Source organism: Lynx canadensis, chromosome C1, assembly GCF_007474595.2.
Source record: "Lynx canadensis isolate LIC74 chromosome C1, mLynCan4.pri.v2, whole genome shotgun sequence".
Taxonomy (NCBI): Eukaryota; Metazoa; Chordata; class Mammalia; order Carnivora; family Felidae; genus Lynx; species Lynx canadensis.
Genome location: NC_044310.1, coordinates 3,784,634 through 3,798,487, shown reverse-complemented (window position 1 = coordinate 3,798,487; position 13,854 = coordinate 3,784,634). Strand labels below are relative to the sequence as shown.

The 13,854-nt window shown below is 58.9% G+C and overlaps 1 protein-coding gene across 6 annotated transcripts in view; it reads right to left on the bottom strand.

Annotated features, from left to right (window-relative positions):
- The window catches only part of KCNAB2 (potassium voltage-gated channel subfamily A regulatory beta subunit 2), an 85,458-nt gene that overhangs the window by 44,983 nt on the left and 26,621 nt on the right, over positions 1 to 13,854 (bottom strand). For 5 of the 6 annotated variants that reach the window (XR_003971205.1, XM_030327424.1, XM_030327428.1 and 2 more), the window contains exons 2-3: positions 6,417 to 6,545; positions 5,210 to 5,251 (exon numbers count right to left, since the gene is read on the bottom strand). Coding sequence is in view for 5 of the 6 variants with exons in the window: in XM_030327424.1 (XP_030183284.1) it covers positions 5,210 to 5,251; positions 6,417 to 6,493 (119 nt within the window). In the remaining variant the exon portion in view is untranslated. The remainder of the gene's footprint in view (positions 1 to 5,209; positions 5,252 to 6,416; positions 6,546 to 13,854) is intronic. The other variant, XM_030327426.1, reaches the window with a different exon arrangement.

Genomic DNA, 13,854 nt, shown 5'->3' with positions numbered 1-13,854 from the left:
CAGTGGTGCCCATGGGAGAGGACAGAGTCCAGCTCCTGGACAGCCTCACGCTGGGGCTTATTCCCAGCCTCCTCCCGGGATGACTGGGGGCAGGCTGGGGTCACTGGACGAAGGGGCCACAGGGAGACACTGCCAGAAGGGAGCGCCCACTGCCGGGGCTCCTGCCTCAGGCCCTTTGCTTCCTAGGGCTCAAAGGTGCAGTGACCCTGACCTCGTGTTCCTCCTCCTCGAGATCCAGCCCCCACCCCATATCAAGAGAAACCCGCCCCCTCCTCGGTAGCCATTGCTAATTATGAGGCGCCTATAGGTTCGTCCCTGAGCCGGGGCCTGCCTTTTGCAAATCTATTCTTGTGGAGGGAGGGCTCAGGGGGATTCCAGGAAACGAACACCGTGACACGGAAAAACCGAACTGAAGGCACCGACCTCATTAAGTCAGTGGGGACCACGACCGCCCCGAAGGGCCTTCCACCTGGAATTTCTGAACTGTGGTCTGTTTACTGAAAGCCACCAAGGCATGAAACGTGAGGTTCGGAAGGAATCCTGAACAGCTCTTTTAAACGGTGACATTTGTCTCGATCTTAGAGAAACCAGCCCGAGTTCCTGGAAGCGGGGTTGCAAAGGAATACGGCATCATTCCGGAGCGCAGCTTTAAAATGCACAGCAGCGCATCAGGGCAAAAACAAAACCACCTTTGCGGGAGAACAATCAGCGAGCCAAGGCCCAGACAAGCGCCCTGCCTCCCCCATCCCAGACCCTGCCCCAGCTCCCTAGGCCATGTGTTTCCAGACAGACCTTCCTGACAGCCGCCAAACCTCCCTGCTGTCATTCTCGGGGCAACCTCGACAATGCCAAATCCTAATGGTGACCCCAACAAGGTGTGGCTGGATGTCTGGGTCTCCCCCAGGCAGGAAGACGGACGGTCCCAGCCGGCAGGTCTGGGAGGCAAGCTCACTGAAGCGGGAGAAAGCCCACCATCCTGCCTCCCACTGTCACCTTGCAGTTACTCAGGGCTGGCTTTTTTTTTGTTTTTGTTTTTTAAGGTTTTCTGCTTTGAAAAAAATATAGGGGATCTGATTTCGGATCAGCCAAATGCACCCCCAATACTGTCCCTCTGTGACTTCCATTCCTGGGCCACGTGTCCCCAAGCAGCAACACCCCCCCCTCCTGCCCCCCACCGCCGGGGACAGCAGCTGCCCCTGGATTCCTGGAGTTGAGGGGGCCACTCACCTGCCTTCCTGGCGTCTGCTCGTTAAAAAGGACACAGTCTAGTTTATAGGGTTCACCAGCCGCTGCACGGATCTGGCGCGGCAGCTGGTTCATTAGGGAGTGTCACTGTAGGACGTCAGAAGCAATTGGTGAATGAGAAGCGCCCCACGAGGGTCGAGTTTGGAGGCAGGGAGTCCATTAGTCTATTAGGGCGTTTTCAGCTCAGTGAAAGGCTGAATTATTCACGAGCAGCGTCTCTTTCCCCTAAAAGCCCGGGAAGTGCAGTCCCGCGGTGCAGCCTGGCCGAGGCCAGCTCCTGGCCTGTGGGGCTGGGAGGGGGCACCCACTGGGGTCCTGGCATTGCCTGAGGCTCATTCGCCCACCAGGCCTCCCGTGCCCCCGAGGGCCAGGGACACCAGCCACAGGTGGAGAGCGGCAGGCCCTGCTTTCCGGTGATCTGAGGCCAGGACCCGTGCTTGCAGCTCGGGACCCCCACCACATTCATATGTCTGCAGTAAGGGGTCCCACAGCGCGTGACCACCACCCACAGTGAAGGGGCTGGGGGTCTGGCGAGACCCTCAGCAAGGCAGACGGATGTCCCTCCACCCTTCTGCTGGGACATGCCCCAGTCAAGGGTACTTACCCTGTCAGTACCTTTACATGGCCAGAAAGTTCTGGAAGTCTGCTATTTGAACACCACGCTACCACTCCCTGCAGTCAGGGGTGCAGGGGCCCCTCCTCACGGCACACATTCTGATCTGGGGTTTGAGGCTGAGCTCTGGGCAGTAGCCATGCCGAGCCCCTGTTCCAGAGTCACGACCCTGGGGGCGTTTCTTGTCATCCTAGGATCCCAAAGAAGTCTCAGCATGACACGACCCTCCAGCACGAGGGATCCTGGATGGAGGCCGAGTGGCTGTCCGATGACAAACCTACATCTGTCTACGACCCTGCTGGGGAACTGCGGCTCGGGACCCGGAGTAGAAAGCAAACAAAACGGGAAGCAGGCTGAGGAAGCCAGGCAAACGCCAGCAGGTTTCTACCTGGAGAGGCCCCAGCGACGGGGCCGGGTGGTCCCTCTCAAAGGCGCCCACCTGCCACGTCAGCTCCCTGGCCTCTCTGTCACAGGGCCCACCGCTGGGTGGTGGCATCAGCCTGCCATACCCTGACACACCCCGTCTCCTTCCCCCCAGGCCCCGCACCCCTCTGTCAACTCAACATCCTTCTCAGCACCAGCCATCAGTCACCTGGAGGACATGGTTTCTGACTTCCCGTCCTCCTGCCCTGCTGCCCTTCACTCCATCATTCCTGGGCTCCCCCACCCAGCCTTTCCACCTGTCGTCTCGTTCCCTGCCGCAGCAGAGCTCTGATCCCTGCTCAGACACCGTCGATGGCTCCCCATTGCCCACTGAATGCGGTCCAAGCTCCTTTGCTAGGCACTCACGGCCCTTCCCCCTCTGACCTCCATCTTCCTCTATAGTCTGGCCTCCTGTCCCTCTCCATCCCGTCCCTCACGGCCGGTCTGTGTCACCACCACCTCCTGTTCTTGGCACCTCTCCAAGCTGTGGCTCAGGCATCTCCTGGAAGGTTCCTCCTGGGCTCTATGTAGGAGCCTGCCCAGCCCCCAAGGCCCCGCTCAAAGCCGTCATGCTGTCTCCTCCATGAAGATTTCCCCGACTCTCAGTGGGCTGTGCCCACGCCTGGCCTTCCTCGGAACGCCAACAGCTGTTTAGACTTCCCGCACGACACGTTCTGCCTTCTAGATATTTTAGTTATTTGGGTTCTGGGGTAGACTGCATTATCATGCCGGGTCCTCTACCCGCCTCTGCGTCACATGACTGTGGTTCTCCTGGGGTGGGAGGGCGGGAGAATATCTTCCTGCCCTCGGACATCTGGCGTGGTCGTGAGCTTTGCTTTGGCCAAAAGAACGAGCGGTGTGCCGGTTCCAACCGTGGAACTTCGAAGACATTACATGATTCTGCTCGTCCTCTGGCACTTTTGCCGGGAATAGCCTCTGGTTAAAAACGACGGGAGGATGAACACCTGGGCCCCACCTGCGGCTCAGACCAAACCCAGCCGAGCCCGCATGAACTGACACAGACACATAAACAAGAAATACACGCTTCTCCTTGTAAGGTGCTGAGTTTGGGGCCTGTTTGTTATGAGGCACTCTCTGGGAGAGCTGACAGATACAGGGTCTCACCTCCCTTACTAGTCCGTGAGCCGCCCCAAGGCAGGGCGCACACCTTGAACACCTCTGCCCCGTTCGGGGAGGGGTGGTCAGTCGGCAGGACGCTGCCGATGGACTTAACCCTCTGGTAGCTGTGTCAGGGCCCAGGTGACAAGGATGCCCCACTGCGAGTGGCACCCAGTACATTAAACACAGATGCAGCCTCTTTAGAGGTCATAGTAGGAGACCCCACAGGAGACACCTCAGTGTCTGTGAGAAGCAACCACACTGGAGCTGCAAAGGGCAGGACGGTCAGAGCCTGTGGGCATCAGGGACAGAGGTCGGCGGATCTGGGGTGCAGTTCTCCATCAGGGCTCGCCTCAGGGTAAGACAGCCTCTTGGGCACGGGGGGGGGGGCGGTCAACCAGAAGGCTCCTCAGGGAGTGGACAACAGGTTGGATCTGTGGGGCCCCGAGGGCCAGCAAGGGGAGTGGGACCCTCCTTCACTTTGGCTCTGTGATACCTGGCAATCTACTCGTCCCGTCCCGCGGCGGGGCCCCTTAGGCGGCGGTCTGTGCCACGGCCCCGCCACCCGCCCTGTCACGCCTCTCCTCCGGGGTCTCAGAGGATGCAGCTCGAAGGCCTGTTTGGTCCCAGTGGTCAAGTCCTTCCGGGACGAATGTCTCGCACTCGCCCTGATACACCATGCCGTCATACGTACGTGATGGCAAAAGTGTCATCCGAAAAAAGCATCTGCAAGCCCAGGTTCAGATTTAACTATTTCAGGCAAAATCTCATCGAGCAACAATTCCAGTCACCATTTTAGGGTTCTCCGTAAGGAGTGAGACCCCACGGGAGGCACTGGAGTAGTGGCGAAATCAGGCCGAGGACCCAGACCCGCTGTCACGCTCAGAGGTGTGGGGGGGCTGTGGGAATCCAGGTCCCCGCGTCCTCCGGGGGGTGTCGGCGGCGACCGCCCCCTGGCTCTGCGCTGGTGGGTGTGTGCGACCCTGGGGAGCTGCTCCTGGACACAGACCTCGCAGGCCCGAATGCCAGGACAAACACTGTGCACCAGGGTCCTGCCCCCAAGAGCCACGTGGTCCTGAGGCCGGCGGGGCTGACCCGGGGCTCCCGAAATGTCAATCAAAGTAAATTTCTGGAGTTACAGCCTTCCCGAGGAGCACCCACCTTGGTGGCTCCCCTCCCCACTGCACAGGTAAGCTACAGGCTGCCGAAGGGACTTGCCCAGGAGGACTCTGCTGGCTGACCTGCCTTGGACGCACCTGGACGCCCTGTCCCTCTGGGGCACAGCCTCCGACCCAAGAACACGCTGTGCTGATTCAGCAACGGGGACGCGCACCAGACAAACACCAGCAGGTCCGCCCCTGACCCGGGTCGCGCCAGAGCCACACGCCCCTGAGGCGGTATCGAACTCTGATTACAAGTCAGCTCACATCCAAAGAAAAGGGGAGAACAGTTGGGTTCGCCCCGTCTCTTTGGCTCTAATCACCCAAGAAGCACAAACCCACGAGAGACAACAGGAGACAGCCACATCTGCCGCCCCACGAGTGAGATTTTAAGGTGGATCTGGCGAGGGCTAAGCAGGTATCGCAAGTCCGTTTGCTCAAACGCAAGCGAACTCTAGAGATCAGCTCACACACGGAAGCGGCTTCACGTTGCTCATCAGAGCCTTCCACGGTGCCGTGTGGGTGGCCACCGGAGCCCGTGTCTTACTGGAGAGGTCACCGGCACACCCGACCTGCACGGGGCGTGGCCCTCCCACCCGCTCCCCTGCCTTCAGCGTGCGGGTCTTAGGGAAAACGGAGGGCTCGTTACCTGTAAAACTGGAGCTGTCTTTTGGGGCTCCCATACCGAGTACTGCGGACAGCGATGGAGGACAGAGCAAAAGGAGAGAAAGAGAGAGAGAGAGTCCACAATTGGCATCAGCCACAGGGAGGTGCAGGCGACGGCCCCGCGGGACACACCAGCGACGGCCCCGAGGCCCGGCCCCTCCCCGCTCAGCTCCGGGCTGTGGGTCGGGAGGACGCGCGCCCGCGTACCAAGTGCTCGGTGGCAGCGCCACCTAGTGGCACAGGGAGGCGGAGGCCCGGCCTGGCCGCGGACGCGGGGTCCTCGGGCGCCCAGGCTCCTTCCCCACACGGGGCGGGCAGGGAAGCGAAGAGGAGAGGTAAACCTCTGGGTGACGGTCTGGGTTTTAACGAAACCTGCTTTAGAACGACAGTACAAAACCCTCAAGCCGAGAAGCTGCCGGCCACCCCACGTGCTGGCGCGTCTGCATGTGACCATGCGGTTCTTTTTAGGACTTGGATGAAGGCGAGACGCCCCCTTTCCCTGTGGGCTCTACAGATACTTGCTCTGGATCAGGCCCTAACAATTTTTGACAAAGGCCCAATCCATCGGGACCGATGGGCCCCCCTGGTGTCCCGCCCGGGCCCCAATCTTTCAGGACAACCACTGCCATCTGGGTTCTGTGCTCCGTGCCCGGGACAGCAGCCTTCACCCAACGCCTTGGCGTGCCCTCCCTGTGGTTCAGCCTGGGCTACTTTCCAAACGGAAAGACCCAGAGCTGGGTTTGGGAGGCGGCCCCCACATTAGAGAGGTAAGGGTGCCTGGTGAGCTGCTGGATGCCTCCACCCTCCTGGTGCAAGGCTCTGAGCCCCCCTCAAAGGGGGCTGCACGGCCTGTGATGTGTAAGAAAGAAACAGGAACTGGGGAGGGTCCCCCACTCGCTTCCGGGCCTGCCACCTCCAAGATTTCAGGGGAGTCAGGGCCAAGTCTAATCCTGGCTTCACCTCTCTGGGAAAATCGCGGGCTTTTCTGTCCCACTTTGGTTTTCAAAGTTTCCATTCCTTTCCTTGGAGAAAGAGCTTGCCTACATGCACCTCAGAGTCCTGTGGGCCTCCCTCGATCTTTCCCTCTGGGCCAAGGGGTGGGGCTGGCCTCAGGGACCCCCCCCAACCAGACGCAGGACTGACCCCGAGAGTGGCCCAGGTGGCTGGGGTGGGGGGAGCGGGGGAATCACCTGTAGATCATGCCAGGGGAGCCCGTCTGCCGCAGAGAGAGCCGCGCTGGGGAGCCCGTTGTCGATTCCGGATACATGGAGCCGGCCTCACTTGTGCTGACCTGCCCTCTTCTTCACGGACGGAAGATTCTGGAGAAAAAGCAGAGCAGAGGGGAGGTGGTTCAAAAAGGGCAGTCTGGTTTGCCCAGAAGGCTCTGTGATCCTGAAGGCCCTGTATGTCGGGCACCTGTACCCCCCACACCAGATGGACAGACCAGCCCATGGGGGCTCAGACAAGGCGGGTGGTCGGGTTCAGTATTCTCCCTTCCGCCTCCCCAGCTGCCTTCCTGAGGGTCCGGGAGCCCTTTCCTGGTGGTGCCAGGGGAAATCTGTGGACTTAGAACTCTGGCTGTCTCCCCTGTCCCAGGAAGTGGCACCACCACCACCCAGGCTCATCCCTGAGCCTGCAGATTCCCAGGTGCCCCGGGGCAGCTTCCAGGAAGGCAGCCAGTCGGATAACCCCGGCTCCAGAGACTCACGCCCTCCCCGTGGGTGTGCGCCGGACCTGATGACCTGCTCCCGCCCTACAGGACATGGCACAGGTCACAGGATGTCACTTCCATCATCAGGTGATACAGGTCGTGCCTTCTGTCTTGCTCGCAGACTCTCTCCCTTGCTGGCTGTGACGACGCGGGCTGCCGTGCTGGAGAGGCCCGTGAGGCCGGGAACTGAGGCCCTCAGTCCAACCACCCACAGAGAAGTGAATCCTTCGAACTGCGTGAGCTTGGAAGAGTATCCTTCCCCAGTCGAGCCTTCAAATGAGATCCCGACCCTGGCCAAACACCTTGGCTGCAGGCTTGTGAGGCCCTGAAGCAGAGGACCCTGGTAAGCTGTGCTCTGCCGGCCTCCTGACTCACAGAAACTGAGTTTTCAGGCCCTACGCTTCCAGCAGTATTTTTATGTAGCAACACATAATGAATGCAACAGACACGTCTGTCCGTTCGCTCTTCCCCCTGCTACCCGCAGGCTGAGCCACCAACGTGTCACCTGGACCTCCTGACTGCTCTCCCTCCTTCCATTTCTACTTTAAAAGGAGATTAGGTCATGCACCCCTTTCTTCTCTTCTCCGACAGGCCAAGGGCACACCTACCACAGGGCCTTTGCACTTACAGCTCCTTTTGCCTGAAATACCCTTATGACCGACCTTCTCAGCATGGGTCTCCTCTGGGAGCCCGCCCCTGACTATCATGCTCAGGGGTTCTCTCCCAGCACCCTGCCTGCTGTCCTGTGTAGTCAGCACCAGGGACCTTCTTGATGGTCTGTCCCTGAGTTATGAGGTCTTAACTCTCTCTGGAGTGCAATCCCCACCAGCACAGAAAGTTTGCTGGTTTTGTTCACTGTTACATCCTCTGTGCCTCAAACAGGGCTTGGTACTCAGCAGGGATGTCATACAGGGTTTCCAAAAGAGTGATGGTCCTCTGATCCGAAATCACCACGCCGATGGGCTTTAAAAGGATGGTCTGGGCTCAAAACGCAGCCCTGCCTGCTCCCAGCGGGGCCTCTCAGTGAATGCCCATCACTCTTCCTTCTGCCGGGACGTGACCCTCCTGCCAGCAGGAAGCAGCCTTTCTCTGGACACGTTCCAACCCCGGCAGAGGGCTCGTACGTAGTGCAGGTTAGGTCTCACTCATCACTCAGCTCTCCTCTGAGTGAGGGGCATGCGCATGTGTGTGAACATGCTGGAAAAATGGGGAGAGAAAATGCAAATCAGAGGTTATCTCACTACAGAGATAGCCTCACGGAAATGACAGAAATGATGCAGACAGCGAAGGTCCCCAAAGTTTTCTTCTTTTCCTTTCTTTTTTTTTTTAATTTTTTTTAACGTTTATTTATTTTTGAGACAGAGAGAGACAGAGCATGAACAGGGGAGGGGCAGAGAGAGAGGGAGACACAGAATCTGAAACAGGCTCCAGGCTCTGAGCTGTCAGCACAGAGCCCGACGCGGGGCTCGAACTCACGGACCGTGAGATCCTGACCTGAGCCGAAGTCGGACGCTTAACCGACCGAGCCACCCAGGCGCCCCTTTTCCTTTCTTTTAAGTAGGCTCCGCGCCCAGAGCTGAGCCCGATGCGGGGCCCAAACTCACGAACCATGAGATCAAGACCTGAGCCGAGATCAAGAGTTGGATGCTTAACTGACTGAGCCATGAAGGTGCCCCCGCCCCCTGCAAAGTTTCATTCTTAAGAAATCTCATTCAGAAAGAAATGACAAAATGAAAAAAAAAATGCACTTAAATCCTTAAAAGAAATGCAGTAGATCCTTGGCTGATGCCGAATCCAGTCTTCGGGCTTATCAGCTGATTCCTCACGACCTGCGATGCTGTGACCCAGGCTCACCTCTCCCCAGGCCCCAGGCCCCTTGTCTGCTTGGCCCTGTCCATCTACACCTGGTGGATGGCTCCGGGCAGACCCTGAGGGCCTCCTGGTGACCTATTCTTTTACTCTGGGGTCCATCAGGGTCACTGTCACCAGACGGACCAGCCTGACTGCCCCCGCCCAAATCTATGCAAGAAAGAGGCACGGTGCCTCTCCCGCAGAAAGAGGTCAGTTACACAGCTCCAGGGGAATTGAGTCCTGCAGTATTGGGGGTGGGAGGCCTCAGAGGCAGGCTCCCCTCTGTGCCCATCAGGTGCTCCTGGGGTTTGCTCTGCCAGGTGGCTCAGGGCACGAAAGCCAACCTTCTCATGAAAGTCGTTAACCTTAAGTCATTTACCGGCGCACAGAATGTCTGTCGAGGCCCTACTGTGCGCAGGTGCTGGTGGCTGCCTGTACAACAAGGAGCCCTGTCCGTGGACAGGAAACCACAGCCACAGAACTGGGGGTCCCCAGAGTGCCAGGCATTGCGTCCAAACACGGTGGTCCAGAGGTCACCGGGGAGGAGGGATGGCCACGGGGGTGGGGGACGCAGCATGTCCTCACAGGGTCTTGTGGAAGGGGATGGGGCCAGGCAGCCCATAGCAGGCGGGACGCCTGTGCCCTTCACTGGGGGATGTGACCCAGCCCACACCCCACTCTCTCCTGTCTGCCTTTCCCTGGGTCCAGTTGCTAAGTGGTGGTGTCTCAACCCCCAGCCTGGGCACTCAGGGGTACTTAACTCCCAGGATTCCAGAATCACAAGCTCCGTCTGAATTGGAGATGGTTGTGGGGACCAAGAGTCTCAGGTTCCACAGATATGGGGTGCGCCCAGGAATCTGCATTTCTAACTAGTCCCCCGGGTGATGCTCGTGCTCCTGGCCCAGGGACCACGCTTTGAGGACTGCTGGCCCACAGCCTGGGTCCCGGACCGGGAACTGGCAAATTAGCAACAACAGACCAGATGCAGCCTGCCGCCTGTCTCTGTAAGGTGTTACCGGAACACCTCCGTGCCCGTCAGCTCACGAGCCGCACCTGTGTGTGTGCTACACTGTGACACCGGGCCACCACAACATACCGTCTGGCCTCCAAAGCCTAAAATATTTACCACCTGCCCCTTCACACAGCAGGTTGCTGACCCCGCTGTAGGCCCCACCCCCGCCTCCAGCATGACGCTGGCGTGCCTCTCCCCTGAAGTCCCCAACGCGTCCTCTGCCACGTGACTTAGAACCTTCTGTTTCCCCTCCTATTGCCACCTGGACGCCTGGCCACGGCCACGGCCACGGCCACGGCGCCCGCTTGAGCACACACCCCGTTCCCGCCCCGACTCAAGAGCATCTCGACTCTCAACGCGGATTCTTTGTCCTCTATGGAGCACTGCCCTCCTCACGCGGTCGCTCATTACTTCTCTCATCTTAAACAACAAAAAACACAGCTTCTTGGATCCCCTTCCTTCTCCACCAACTGTCCTGCTTCCCTCCTTCCATTCACGGGAAGACTCCTCAAAAGAGCTGTCCTTTCTGGTCCGCAATTCTCCCTTCTGCCTCCGCCGCTCTGAGGAAGCTACTCTTGCCAAGGTCACGTTCCTGTTGCTAAGTCTGATGGTGCCCACGGCTCGGGGGTGACGGCGGGGCTGCCCCCACCCTCCGGCTCCTGGGACGCACGCTTTCTTCCCGTCACCCCGTTGCTGCCTCTCAGTCTCCTTGGCTGCCCCGTTCGCCTCTGCGACCGTGAATCTCTTTTCTTTTGCATCACAAGAAGCGCCTCGTATTTCCACCTGTCTCCTGGCTCTGAATCGTGTGCTTACACCGGAACCCGTGCGACTGTACCTCCAGGTCCCAGCTTCCCTCCCGGACCCCAGACTCATCTATTCAACTGCCCTTTGGGCATCTCTATAGGGTGCGGAGCAAGCGTCTCAGATTCACTTGTCCCACGTGGAGCCCCTGGCCGCCGCTACCCCGGCTCCCCCATTATACAGGCATCTTCAGAAACATCCAGAATCCCATGCTTGCCCCAGTGGCCCCTACCACCTCCTCTCCGGTCCAGGCCACCACCTTCCCTCTTACAGTGCTCGCAACGGCCTCCTGATGGGTCTCGGCTTCCACCTTTACGCCTCATGGTCTGCTTTACAGGAGCCAGAGCGATCCTACTAGAACGTCAATCAGATGCCATTACTTTGCTCAAAACCTTCCAGTGGCTGCCCATTCTGTCGAGAGGGAAGGCCTGCAGTTCACCAGTGGCCTCGGTGTCTCATGAACCCACAGACACTCCGACCTTTGGGCTTCCTTCTGCCGGAAGCTCTCTGACCCCCCGTGAACCACCCAAGGCCCCCTCTCCGACCTCTGCCTCTTTGTACAAAGGTCACTTTTTTGCTGAGTCTTCTTTGGACGCCTTGTCTTAAATTGCAAACCCCATCTCCCCGTGTTCCTCTAATCCTCTCCTGGTCATTTTTCTCCTTAGCACTGTCACCTTCCAACATACCTTCTACTTCACCTAGTGTCCCAGTTGTGGGCTGTGTCTCCCTCCCCTTAAGACACCAGCTCCATGAATCTGTCTGCTGTGTTCACACCTGTGCCCGGGAAACACTCAAATATTTGTTGAATGAATGAATGAATGAATGAATGAATGAGTCTGACTCAGCCTGCTGAAGGCTCATCCAGGGAAAGCAGAGGGGAAGGGGCCAGGCGTCTGCATTAAGGGCAAACAGACTGCCCGCTGTGCTGGGTGGGCCTGGGGACCCTGGCCGCATGAGGGACAAGGGCAGTCTTCTCTGGAGGGTGCAATGCTCTGTCGGTCCCAGGTGTGGTACTCAGGGCAGCTACAGGGACAGGGACAATATGGGCTGCACTCAGGGAGGTGCCCCTGAGTAGGCCGCCTGTCACACTCCTCTCCACCTCGCCTGGACTCCGAAGGTCAGGCTCCCCTTGGAGCCAGCGGCCAACTCCCCGACCTGCAGCCAGGCACTGGCCACGCCCTCGTGCCCACTTCACGAGAACGACAGGCCTCATTCCTCCTGGGGGGCTGGTGCCTTTGCCACCTCCTGGGGAGGGAGGGGGACCGGTGAGGTTTTCCCCTGCCCCCTGCCTTGCATTCAGCTGGCCTGCCCAGAGCCCTCCTCCTCGTTTGCAGTCGCCACAGTCCAGGTAGGAGAGACCGCGTCTGTCCCGCGGCCATCCCGAGGGGCCAGTGTGCTAGCGGGAGGCTGCCGATCCCAGGGATCATGGAAGAAGGGAGGCTGGGAGAAAGGCTTCAGAAGCCATTTGAGAGCCTACCTGGCCCAGGGTGCAGCCTGGAGGTCCGCAGTCTGGGCCCCTCCGTCCCCTGCACTTCCATCCACTTGTTCTGGATGTGACCTTGAGCAAGCCGCCTGACTCATTCTCGGAGAAACTGAGGCATGAAACACTCACAAAGCCCTGCCTGTACTTTCTCACGGAAGCAGAGGGAAGGAGTGAAAACGCTTTGAGCTCAGGAGGGAAGAAAATGGGTAAGTCCCAGCTCTCAGACAGTATGGGAGGGGGGCTGACAACGACGGCAGGCCCCCCCAAAGCCCAGGGCTCCATCTATGGGCGCTGCCTTTCTTCTCCTCAGCTTACTATTCTGCAAACTTGCAAACATCATTGAGGTTGTAAAGAATCAGCACAGCAAGGAACGCCCATATGCCCTCCGTTCTATTCCGATTGTCTGTATTTTGTCTGGTTTGTACACCTGCTCTCCGTCCTCTCTCTGCTCCTCCTCTCCCTCCCTCGCTCTCTCACTTGCACGCAGGGCTCGCGCACAGTCACATGCACACGCACACACGGCCGCACATACTTTGGCCAATGGTGAGCAGTGAGGCCGTGTCAGCTCCAGCCTGAGCCTCGGCAGACTTGCCTCCACCATCGCCACGGATGAACGCACCCCCTGGTCCCCCAGGACTGTCGCGCGGAAGGTGAATGGAGCTGTGATTTCAGCCCTCCTGGGAGTATGTTCTACTGGCTTCAGCCTTCAGGCCCATCCTCGTTACATGAAGTTATGACTCATGAGTCACGGGAGGGACCTCCAGTTGGCGGAAAAAGCCTCCGCTCGTCTCACCGCCGTAGATTCTGGAGCGCAAGAAAACCGGGCAGTGGGAAACGTCATTTAGCACAAGCTCCTGAGCCCTGGGTCACAGTTCCTGACTCGAAGCCTCACCAGAGCCACCACACACGCTTCTATCCTCCTCCAGGGCTGGTCTGATGACACAATCCCGCCTTGTGGGTGACCCGAGGAGACCATTCCAGGTGTCAGGGAGGGAGGCAAGGTCCGGTTGGGCTCAGATCGGCTGTCTGACCTGGGGCAGCTCTTTCAACCTTCCTAAGTGTCAGTTTCTCCATCTGTGAAATGGGATAATGGGAGTTGAGGAGGATCTGACGTGCTAACGGGTGGGGGTGCGCTGGGAGGGCCGCGGGCTGGGATCCACCTGTGCCTGGCCCTGGTGGACAGAAGGTGCCGGTCCAGGACCGGGGAGCCCCTGATCATACCTCCTTCCTCAAGGAGGTGTGCACCACGGGGCACAGATGTGCCCCCGCCTCCTCCCAGGCGGTGGTCTCATCTTCTTACGGTCCTCAGATTTGCTACATCTGCTTTTCCCTCGCCGCCTCTCTGCTTTGCCCGTGGGGGCTGCTCGTCTTTTCCCCAGAAAAAGACGAACCCCTTGTGGATGTGGCCAGCCACATGCAGAGATGATTCAGCGTCATAGTGGGACCTGTGTTTCTTGGGCCATCCCAATTCCTGATCATCCTGGAAGCTCCAAGCTTCCCGAAGGCTTGTCCCCACCTAGTGGAGGATTTAAGAATTACAACACTGGGGGCCCCTGGGTGGCTCAGTGGATTAAACATCCAACCTCGGCTCAGGTCACGATCTCGCGGTTTGTGGGTTCGAACCCCACGTCGGGCTCTGTGCCGACAGCTCGGAGCCTGGAGCCTGCTTCGGAGTCTGTGTCTCCCTCTCTCTCTGCCCCTCCCCTGCTCGCACTCTGTCTCTGTCTCTGTCTCTCTCTCAAAAATAAGCTTAAAAACAAAAAGAATTCT